The sequence below is a fragment of the Ornithodoros turicata genome, chromosome 1 (genome assembly GCF_037126465.1).
Source record: "Ornithodoros turicata isolate Travis chromosome 1, ASM3712646v1, whole genome shotgun sequence".
NCBI lineage: Eukaryota > Metazoa > Arthropoda > Arachnida > Ixodida > Argasidae > Ornithodoros > Ornithodoros turicata.
In genome coordinates this window covers 70,262,031-70,273,717 of record NC_088201.1, presented here as the reverse complement: position 1 = coordinate 70,273,717, position 11,687 = coordinate 70,262,031, and the positions used below count along the sequence as shown (strand labels likewise).

Sequence of the window (11,687 nt, the reverse complement as noted above, 5' to 3'; positions counted from 1 at the left end):
TGCCTATAGTCACACGTACTTTATGTTGTAGTCTTGCGTGGGTGGCGGAGCATCAGGGAAGCGACACGCACACAGTGAAGCAGGTGACAACCAATAATGCGTTTATTGCAAAGTGCGCAGCCTTTTATCAACTCAACACACGGGGCGGTGCCCTCTGTTGGGTGCCCTCAGATACAGTTATCATCAAGGTCGGTCTTCCGTTATCACATTCCTTCCCCCTTACTTTTGAGGCATCAAACATAACTAGTAAATACATGAGCATGTACTGACATACATTTTTCATTTTCTGAAGTCTGGTGCTTGGTAGCGGTCCCGAAGTCTTGAAACGCGGGAGCTTGTGAGGATGACTAGTGTCTCGTGTTGCAGCGTTGTAGCTGATGTGGAGGGGAATCCAAGTTCATCGTTCCCAGCGTCTTGCGTTGCAGGCTGTCCACTGGGCGACCTCTGAAAACGCCGAGTGGAGGGGTTCCGGGTCCTTTCCGGGGTCGCAGCCTGCTTGTCCGGAGGCGGGGTAGGCGGAATATCGCGACGGTGGATGTCAGCTACATCCGGCGGCTGCTGGGCAGATGGACTCGGAGCCCTGGTACTTGTCACTGGCACCTTATGCTTTGCAAAGGTCTCTGGAAACACTGATCGACAGCGCAGATGATCACTATGCACAAACCCGTCCTGTTCGTTTACGTTCACCACAAACGTCACAGGGCTAACCACACTCACAATTGTCCCTTCTTCCCAGGCGATACCTTCTCCTCGTACGGTCTTAACGTAGACTGGTTGTCCCTCACTGAACAATCTGGGCTTGCGGCGATGCAAACTTTTCTGGTGATCAATGCCTTGATTGTTGCGCATATCATCTAGGTAGCTTGGTTTAAGTAGCGATAATATAGTACGTGGTGTACGTTTTAGAAAAAGTTCGGCTGGTGCCTTACCACCCTGTTGAAAAATCCCACAAAACTTCGATGTGGGATTCTGGTGTAAGATCCCCACATCGCATATTGATGTGGGATCTCATATCGATGTGGAATCTCATATCTCATACTGACGTGGGATATCATATTCCAAATCGATGTGGCGTCCCACATTCCATATTAATGTAGCATCCCACATATTGATGTAGGGTCCCACACCCCATATTTTGTGGGGTCTCATGTTTCTCGTAACAGATATGCGTCTAAACAATAGCATGCCCGTGACTTGACACCGCAGCAGCAGCAGAGCACCTTGGGATGATGTGAAAGCATACAGTGCACATATAGAAGTGTTAACATTTGTTTTTTTATTGAGGACATTTAGCATCCCACGCATACTGTGCACGGAACGAACCTTTCCTTATTGCCTTTTCTTCCTCATCTTGCACAACACTGTCTATATACTTGTTGAATGCATCTGAAACAGTAGCAAAGAAAAAATCGTAAGACATCAACAGTTCAATGGATGACACTGGTGCTCGACAACATCTCCTCTACCCCACGACTGCGCTTAAAACTGTCTAGTAAACAGAAATAAGAAGAAAAAAAAACATACTGTGCAGCATGAAAACTACGGCGTCGTAGAACCCCCGCTCCATTTCTCCAATCCAGTGCGCAGATCGGACAGAGGTGTGAAGTCCTTTATGTCAGTTGGCTCGAAGTGGTCGATCAAGCTTGCAGGCAAAACCGCTGCCATCTTATCTTACTTGTATTTCACTAGCGCACGCAGTTTGTCCTGCTTAAAAAGTCCCGCACAACACGGCGCACACCCGCTTCTGAACACGACAAACAGCACGAAAACGTAGCAATGAACAAACCAAATGCAGAGTGTGCACACACCAGAGAAACAACGTGGCACAGTGTTGCAAGACGCAGTCTGTGAACACGTTTTCTAGCGGTTTCGGAATCGGCTGATTCACATACAACCCTTAGCACAATGTGAAGGGTGATTTTGAAGGCGATATTATTATTGCAGCCATGAATTTTATCGATTTTGCACAAACTCACAAAACGGTAGCACTTATTGCAAAAGTGCAGGAGCTCACATTCCAGATTAACTGCGAAATACAACAAAACAAAATCAACAAACTATCCAGCTTTTGAAGTATTTGGGTACATGAAGTTGTGCTCAGAGAGTACTTAATTATACAGTAAACTAATGACTTCTAGTTAGTTACGTCTGAGGTCTGGGAATGCATACAGCATGAGCCCAGGCACACCAAGCGACAATGTGCTGTCATGCACCTGACAAGTGAGACTGCTGGTGTCATACATGAGTGGTCTCACATGCAAATAATATGGGACATGTGGGATCCCAAATCTCCTACATTGATTCCTATGTGAGGCCGATATGAGATGAGATAAAGGACATGTAGGACAACCATGTCCTGTATGGCTTCTCACATCACATGTGGATTCCTACATGTTCCACGTCCATTTTCATATGAAAATCACATGAGATATGTAGGATCCTACATGTCTCACATTGATTCCTGTATGAAAAAATGTAGGATTTTTCAATAGGGCAGTTACTGTAGACAGCGTATTCCTGTACGCCATGAGGAAGCTGTCGATACGTTCAGAGATTGGTCTAACCTGACCAGAGTTGTGGTCCTGAAGGACTTGCTTTCGTAGTGTCTTCTTTGTCGTCTGTACCAGGCGCTCCGCCGCACCGTTAGATGACGGGTGGTGTGGTGGCCTCTTGGTGTGTTTCACCCCGTGAGTTTGCATGTATTCTCGAAACTCTTGCGAGGTAAATTGCGGCCCATTATCACTTACAATTTCTTCAGGATAGCCGTAGGCTGAGAAAAGCTTCCGGAGCCTTGCAGTTGTTGCTGTGGTAGTGGTCGACTTCATGCTAAGAACCTCGACCCATTTTGAATACGAGTCGATGACAACTAAAAGGTTGACCAAAGTGTGTGTTGCGAAATCTAGATGAATCCTTTGCCAAATCCTGGCTGGGTATGTCCATGGCTGATGCGGAGCTGTCGGCACGCCGGCTTGAACAGCCTGACAGATTCGACAATTACGAACTTGCTCTTCGACTTGGCTGTCGAGACCTGGCCACCATACGAAGTTCCTGGCCAACATTTTCATTCGGTTAATGCCTGGATGCTCCTCGTGAAGTATGGACAAAACCGCTGGCCGAAGCTGTTCGGGAACGACGACACATGTCCCCCAAGTAACACACCCTTGCTCCAATGACAATTCGTCTCGCCGTGCGAAGAACGGCCGATACTGTTCATCAAACGATGCGGCCCATCCGTTCAGCGTGTAGTCCGCGACCCGACTGATGATCTTATCACGTTTCGTAGCTTCCGCGATATCTTTTGCGGTGCTTGGGGAGACGTTGAAGAATGCTAGACATTCTGGTGGGGGGTCACATTTGACTTGCTAGGGGAAGCCGAGATAATGCGTCTGCGGCTTGCATGTCTTGACCTTTACGATATCGCAGAGCGTACGAGTAAGCAGAAAGCGTGAGCGCCCAGCGCTGTATCCTTGCCACTGCTAAAGCTGGGATCGCCTTGTTTGCCGCGAGAATTCCAAGTAACGGTTGGTGGCCGGTATAAATTACAAAATGTCTTCCATATAAGTAGCGATGGAAACGTTTGAGTCCAAAAATAATAGCAAGTGCTTCTTTTTCGCACTGTGCGTAGTTCTTCTCGGAGGTTGTCAACGTGCGGGATGCAAAGGCGATTGGCCTTTCGCTGCCGTCGCTCATGATGTGGAAAATAATGGCTCCCACGCCGTAGGCTGACGCGTCGCAAATTAGTCCAAGCGGTTTGCTAACGTCGTAGTAGACGAAGCATTTGCTTTTCACGAGAAGCTGTTTTGTGTCTTCGAAAGCTCTCTTGCACGCTGGTGTCCACCTCCATGGCTGGTCCTTTTTTATGAGCTCGTAGAGAGGTGCCGCGCCCGTAGATACATTCCTGAGGAATCTTCCGTAGAAATTTAGTAGGCCCAAGTATGCCTGAAGTTCTGTCTTGTTGCAAGGCTCCGGTGCTTCGACGATTGCCTTCGTCTTTGTGCCTGTCGGGAAGATGCCTTGGCTAGTAATCTGGTGCCCGAGGTACGTCACAGACGACCGGAAGAACTGACACTTTTTTTCTTTTATCGTTAGACCGTGTTCCTGAAGTTTCAATAGCACTTCTTCCAGCGTCTTCTTGCAATCGACCAAGTCTTTCCTTGCGATGATCACGTCATCTATAAAGCATCCGACTTTCGGAGTGTCTTTTAGTACTTGGTCCATGAGGGCCTGAAAAATCGCTGGCACGCTGGATATCCCAAACGGAAGCCGTTGGTATTCGAACAGGCCTAGAGGAGTGTTGACCGTCAGTACTTTCTTCGACGCCGGACTCAACTTTACTTGTTGGTAAGCCGCTGCGAGGTCCAGCATGCAAAATACGTTGCCTCCTACAAGTTTGACGAGTAGTTCCTCGGGATGTGGCAACGGGTAATGGTCCGTCTTCAATACAGGGTCTATGGTTATTTTGTAATCGCCACATAATCGAAGGCCTTGCCCGTTCTTCTTCGGCACACAAACAAGTGGTGTGGCCCACTCGCTCTGAGATACACGCTTCAGGATCCCTTCCTTTTCTAAAGAATCAAGCTCCTCGATGACTTGCTCGCGCAGCGCAAATGGAACTGTCCTGGCTTTACAGAACACTGGTCGCGAAACCTCTTTGACCACGACCTGTGCTTCGAAGTTACGAACAACGCTGGGCGAGATACGGAATACACTGCTGTATTTGTCTTTAAGTGTTTGCAACTCGATGACTGCAGGGCCTTTCGATGCGTAGTGAAGAAACCCATTCCAGTTGAGTTTTAGTGTTTGCAGCCAGTCCCTTCCAAGAAGCAATGGGAGGTCTTCGCCGCAGTCGTCAACGACAACGATAGAGAATATTTTACTCTGTCCTTCGTACTGCACGTTGACGTGAAGCTTTCCGGCGACTGTCAGTTTCCCCCCTGCGTAGGTTCGCAGTACTACTTCAGTTTGCTGGCACGGCAGCTTTTTGAATCTCTCTTCGTAGAGTTGCTTTGGCATAATCGATACAGATGCTCCTGTATCTACTATCATGGAAACAGGCTGTCCCTCGATTGAGACGATGACACTATATCCCTTAGCTTTAGCGGTCACAGAATATACCATGAAGGCGTCATCACTTGACTCGGTTTCAACGCTTTTTCTACACAATCGCCCATTTTCACATTTCTCCGCCGATTGTTGCTGCACCGACACATTTTCTTAAAGTGTCCAACTTTTGAGCATGACGAACAGCGATATTCCTTGTGCCAACACTGATTTGGGTCGTGGAATTTACCGCATCGATAACACTTTTGTGCTTTACCAGTTTTTCTCTGGCGCTGTGCGTTCGCTGTCTTCGTGCTATCTAATCTAACCATGTTCACGTCTGGCGGGAAGCGTTGGTGCATTTGGCTGGTCTGTTTTGCGGCCTGTTCCTTATCGCGTGCCGTCTTACAAGCCTTTTCAAACGTTAAGTCGTCCATGGCGAAAAGTGCTCTTTGCGTTTCTTCACACTTCAAGCCGGCAACTAATCTGTCACGCAATGCGTCGTTCAGAAACAAATCGAACTCACACTTTCTGGCGAGTTCTTTTAGGGCTAATGTGAAGTCTTCAACGCTCTCATGCGCGTCCTGGTAACGTCGATGAAACTTGCAGCGTCCTGCAATTATAGACGGTTTTGGACTATAGTGCTCTTCCAAGAGGCCTTTTAGCTCCCGGTAGGATTTTTCCCTGGTACGTCCGGAACGACTAAGTCCTTTAGGACTTCATATGTCTTTGCACCTATCACTGTGAGGAACCTTGCTTTCTTTTTGTCTTCTGCAATATCATTTGCTGTCACATAATGTTCAAATCGTTCCAGGTAGGAGTTGTCATGAGACTGGTCAAACTCGAGCAATCTTCCAACCCTGACCGACATCTTTCCCCGCTACTATTTACTTGCTTTTAACTGCCTGAATTGAGGAATGGATGTGCGGTGCTCGCCTACCTGGAGGTAATTGAATCCAAATGTCTTCGTCGCCAGTTGTAGTCTTGCGTGGGTGGCGGAGCATCAGGGAGGCGACACGCACACAGTGAAGCAGGTGACAACCAATAATGCGTTTATTGGTGGTGGTGGTGGAATGTCGATTGGATAGGAAAGGAGAGTGAGGTTAGCCTGTACACTACTGACGGCAGGGTTCACTCTCACGGGGAATGGGGAAGGGGAGTTAAAGAGTTAGAAGGAAAGGGAGAGGAGGAAAGGGGGGTTAAAACCATGCGACGGTGATTCAGCTGTGAGATCACAGGGTAGCCAGGAGGCCAGTGGCCTCGAGAAAAGTGAGTAACGCGTCCCGTGTCTTGCGCTGCTTGGCGACAGGTCCAGTTGGGTGCGTAAGGTGACACAGTTCGGTGACTTGCGTACCGATGAGTTGCAGATCCTTCAGAAGAGTGTCTCGTTGACCTGAGAAGTTGCGGCACTCAAGGAGAAGATGCTTAGTGTCAGAGCAGACGTTGCAGGTGACGCACAGAGTGCTGTCGATCCTCCTTAAGCGGTGTAGGAAGGCAGGAGTGAAAGCCGATCCAGTTCGGAGGCGGTGAAGGACTGGGAAGGCGGGAAGGTCTGGGAAGGCCTCTTGCGGGACAAGGAGGCAGACATCATCCCCGGTGTTGGTGGCCAGACGGTGCCAGAAAACAATGTATTCCGTAATGGCCTGTCTCGTTGAGTTGGGGCAGGGAGGAGCTTGAACGGTAGGGGGCAGGGAATGCGCCTCGGCTGCTTGCTGGTCAGCCTTTTCGTTCCCAGAGATCCCCACATGGGAAGGAATCCACTGCAGGTGTACGATGCAGCTTTGTTCAGTGCGGAAATCGAGTTTCTTCCTGATGTGCCAAACCAATATGTCGGTTCTTCCAGGGAAATGGATGCGGTTGATGGCAGTTCGTGAGTCCGTGAGCAATACAAGGAATTTTCGTGGGAAAAGCTCAATGGCCTTGAGCGCTTCGTTGAGTGCGATGAGCTCGGCGGTGGTCGAGGAGACATAACCGATAATGCGGGCGTGCCACGAGATATTCAGTTCAGGGATGTGGAAAGCTGCAGTACATGACGTCTGTTGATGACTGACGGAGCCGTCAGTGAAGACCTTGATGTGGGCGGCGTAGCGTGTCTCTAAGAGGTCGAGAGTGAGGGCCTTTGCCACATGTGATGGGAGATCTTTCTTCGCGCGGAGGAAGGGTATCTTGGTAGCACAGCTGATGAAAGAAACGAGCCAGGGGGCTTGAGGCGCTGGCATAGGTGGTGAGGGTTGCGCTAGAGAAGAGAAGGAGTGGAGGTGGTGAGCAAAACGTGACTGGTGATGCCCTTGTATGCGCTGTAGTATTTCCAGGCCTGGTGGTGTTTGCCTGAGCCTGTGAAAATGGAGCAGTAGCCGTTCAGTGCAGGCACGACGAAGGTAGGGGTGTCCGCCTCTTTGTAGGTCTCCCTGTTGACCACAGCCTGAGGAAGGCCAAGTGCAGTTTTGAGTCCCCCTGTGTGTGCCCTGTCCAAGATAGCCATGCAGGATGGGCTGGGTGAGGCAAAGGGAAGGCAGTACAAGATCTGAGACAAGGTGAAGGCTTTATGCAGATGAAGCATGGCTGTGGGGGAAGAACCCCAGGAGGTTCCGGCAAGTCTTTTCTTTCTAGACGTTTCTACAAGGCGTGGTTTTGGAGGCGATAGCAGTGACTAGAGGGCGCCAGCTGAGGCGGTCGTCGATTGTTAGTCCCAGACTCTTCTGGTTGGAGACCCGAGGAATACTGACCCCGTTCATGTTGAGTGTGGCGGGATCGGTTCTTCTTTTCTTGTTGATAATCATATAAGATGACTTCTGGGGCGATAGGGTGAGACCCAACGTGTTCAGGTGGTCATTGACTGCGGTTAGGGTTTTTTGCATGTGCCATGTCATCTGAGTCAGCCTGCAGCCGCAGATCCACAGGGTGAGGCCATCGGCGTAAATAGACAGGCGGACCGTCGGGATGAATCTGGGGAGAGCTTCGGGGAGGGCTGCGAGAACTATGTTGAAAATGACAGGGCTGATGACACTTCCCTGGGGGAGCCCTCTGGGCTGGTCTCTGGGACGTCCCAGAACACGTCCGAGGCGAACTTGAGAGGTCCGGCCATACAGGAGATTCGAAATGAAGAGCAGAGCCTTGCCTCCTATGCCTACGCTCTGGAGCCGTTCGACTGCGACGTTTAGGGAAACACTCCCAAAGGCATTGTTGATGTCGATGAAGGTGGCAAGGACAGAAAGTCTCCTCTTGTAGGCACTGCCGGCATCAGAACAAAGCTTCCGACGAAAGCCAGTCATTTCAGACGGAAGGATTGCATGGTGTTCAAGGAACCATTCCACCCTAGCGAGGACCATTCTCTCCATCACCTTGCAGACGCACGAAGTGAGAGAGATTGGGCGGTAAGAGCTTGGGAGCTCTGGGAGCTTGTTGGGCTTGAGCACTGGGACAATGAGAGCATGCTTCCACGAGGGTGGGACGGTGCCGGTAGTCCATATGTCTTTGAAGAGACAGAGGTGGCGGTCTTGAGCAGTTGCGGGAAGGTTTTTAGGGCCTGATAAGTTACACCGTTCGATCCGGAAGTACTACGGCGGGTGCATTTCCTCAGGGCGGTAAGGAGCTCTTGGATGGTGAAGGGTGTGTCCAAGCGGTGGGGAGAAACAGTATTTGTGGAAGGAGGGTCTAGGCGAGATGGAGGTGGGCTGAAAACGTCCATGAAGACATCCGGCTTCTGCCACAGTAATGCCGCGACTGAAAGCGAAATCCTGAAAAGGTATTTTTTGGCTTTGCGTTCCCGTGAGGGAGTTGATGACGCGCCATACTGTGCTGCCAGGTGAGTGGGGGGTTAAGGAGGCACAGAAAACTCTCCACTGATGTCGCCGCAGAGCCTTGGAGTACCGACGAAGAACAGATGAGATCCTGGGGTATATGATGAGGTTGAGGGAAGTAGGGTCGCGTCGCAGCAGCCGTTGTGCTCGCCGCCTGGCCGAGGTCAGTTTGAGAAATTTGAGATCGGGTGCCGGGTCGGTGACCCGCGTGCGGGTGGTGGATGTGGCGATACTAAGACTTCACTGTATATCGGCTATAATATCGTTGGTCTTGCCTTTTTCCAAGGAGTTACGAAAGGAGTTCCAGTGGATGACATGACGTGTCAGAAGGGCTGGTCTGATTTTCGACTTGGTCACCTGGGGCAGTGTCACAAATATTGGAAAATGGTCGCTTTCCATTGTGTCGGGATTAACTCTCCACTCAACTTGAAGGTTCAGCGAATGTAGGGTCAGGTCGATGGCACTATAAGTGGAGGGGGGTCGATAGAAGGTGGGGGCGCCGTTGTTTGCGATGGTGAGGTCTAAGTCCTCAGCAGCCTGGAGTACTTCTTGGCCGAGCCAGTCTGACGAGTTGTTGCCCCAGAGCTGGTGGTGCGCATTAAAGTCTCCGCATCAAATGATATTGCCAGGGCACTGCTGGAGTATCCGTGTAAGAGTGTCCGTTAGCTGGACTTGCTGTATAGGCGCTCCCGGTCGGATGTAAACAGACACCACGGTTAGCTTGACTGTGTGTAAGAAAACTGTAGTGCCGACGAATTCAGCCTGACTACTGCAAGCGAATTGAAGAGGTACGGGGGCTTGCGGCAAGTCCTTCTTGATGAATAAGGCTGCGGAGCCGGTAGGGAACGTAATGAGAGAGGGCGACACATATTTTCTGTAACCAGCTATTCCGCTGTCACTGGAAAGACCGCATTCGGAGAATGCTAGGACGGGAATAGGGTATTTCTTGAGAAAGAGATGCAGTTCCTGTAGTCTGCTTCTCAAGCCGTTACAGTTCCACTGCATGGTGATAGGCACTGTGCGGGAACGGATAGCCCCGTGGTTGGAAGAAGTAGGCACTGAGCTGGATCGGGCTGTGTCTGTGCGGGGGCGACTCTCGCTCTCGAGTTGCAAGGTTGTGGAGCCATGTTCATAATACCGTGGGGACGAATGGTCTTGCCGGGAGACCTGGAGGCCGTTATACTCCGAAGAGGCTGGCGATAGAGTGTTCCAGGGGCATCACCAAGGAGATAAAGTACCTGAGTCCCGATGGAAGGGCAGAACATTGTGCCAGTGTCTTGAGTACAAGGAAGGCGATCTTGATGAAGGAAGCGAAGGTGGGCAAGGCGTTGCCCCAGTCCACGGTTGAAGAACGACTGTGGTCAGTTGGGCGGGGAGCTGTGGGATGGGCATGTTTGCTTGCGGAACGGTGCGCGACGCGTTTTCCATCGAGATCCCGAAGCTCTTGAGATGCGGCGTTGTGTGTCTTGTTGCCCTGGAGAGTGGCGCTGTATGTTCTCTGTGAACTCGAAGTGACATCCTGAGTTGCTGTACCAACTTGGCGCGACGCGATTTCGTGGTCGTGAGCAATTTCGGCGGATGGGCGAGGAGCTGCAGGTGCGTTAGCGTCGATGTTTTTTCGGTGGCACACGGTTAGGGAGTGAGGAGGAGTCCGAGAGACGATGGGGGATGCGGCCCTTATTCTTGAGCATTTTCCGAGCTTTCCTGGTTGGTATGCTTTCTTTCAAGCCGCAGCGATGGGCAGCAGTTTCCCGTTTTTTCACCGGACAGGTTTTGTCGACAGAAGAGTGTGCTAGGCCGCAATTGGAGCACTTCGGGACACTCCCTTCCGGGCACGCGCTGGTAGCGTGGTCACCGGCACAGATAAGGCACTGTTCCGGCCTTGGGCATGACACATTCACGTGGCCGAAGCGCCCACATTTAAAACACTGTGTTGGCTTGGGCTTGTAGGCGGAGACCGGGCACTTTACAGTGCCGATGTGAACTACTGATGGACGGGACGAAGATACGAAGACAATTTTCACCGGCTCGGAGTCTTTTCCACGTCGCTTTACGCTGTGGAAATCCAATGGAGAACGGAGGCGTTGGCACAAGTCGCTGTCAGTGAGTGAGAGGTCGACTACGCGGATAACACCGGTACTCGCACATTTGGGCGTCGGCATTGCAGCACGAACCGGCATTGTACAGAGACGGTTGAGGGCGAGGAGCAGGGTGACGCCGGCGATGGTTTTGACATCCACTGCCACTATGTTGAGGGCACGGTTGATTCGGATTTCCCTTAGTTCGTTGGGAGCTTCAGAGTTGAGAAAATCTTCGAGTTTCACCAGTCGAAGCGAAGTAACACTGTCCCCTTTGGTTGAGGGCCGGAAGAGAACAGTGCGAGGCACATTACCTTGACGAGAAGAAGCGGACATGACGGTCTCGATGCTGGAGCCGGAGGCACTACGGCGCCGACGTTTCAGATGATACCGGGGTATTTCAAAACCATTTTCGTCCATCATAGACGAGTCAATTGATTCATTGTCACTGGGGGAGTTGCTACGTCCGTGCGGTCCGTCCATGTCTTTATTCTCCATGTCCGGGTGGTCGGGGTCGGGGTGACGCTGAGCGCCCGTACATTCAGCGGCCATCGCCGTGGTGAGGATCGACAGGGTCGCGGACTTGCACGACAAACAAGGTGTCAAAAGCCGAAGTAACACAGTTCTGAGTGCGCACCGAGAGGGACAGCCACAGTCCGCACCCGGTGGGCAATGTAACGGACCGTCGGATCTAAGAGAGCTTGGGAAATACAAGAGACAAGAAAGGAGCGAAATAGCGCGTGAACTCACGTCGGGTGATGATCACGTA

General features: G+C 51.0%; 1 protein-coding gene and 1 pseudogene across 1 annotated transcript; both read right to left on the bottom strand.

Moving 5' to 3' along the window:
- Positions 1 to 279: 279 nt before the first annotated feature.
- LOC135368145 (uncharacterized protein K02A2.6-like) lies at positions 280 to 5,911 on the bottom strand (annotated as a pseudogene).
- A 4,530-nt stretch (positions 5,912 to 10,441) lies between these two features.
- Positions 10,442 to 11,470, bottom strand: LOC135368072 (uncharacterized). Its single transcript, XM_064601180.1, has one exon. It carries the CDS (start codon positions 11,468 to 11,470, stop codon positions 10,442 to 10,444), a length of 1,029 nt encoding a protein of 342 aa, XP_064457250.1.
- Positions 11,471 to 11,687: the final 217 nt, after the last annotated feature.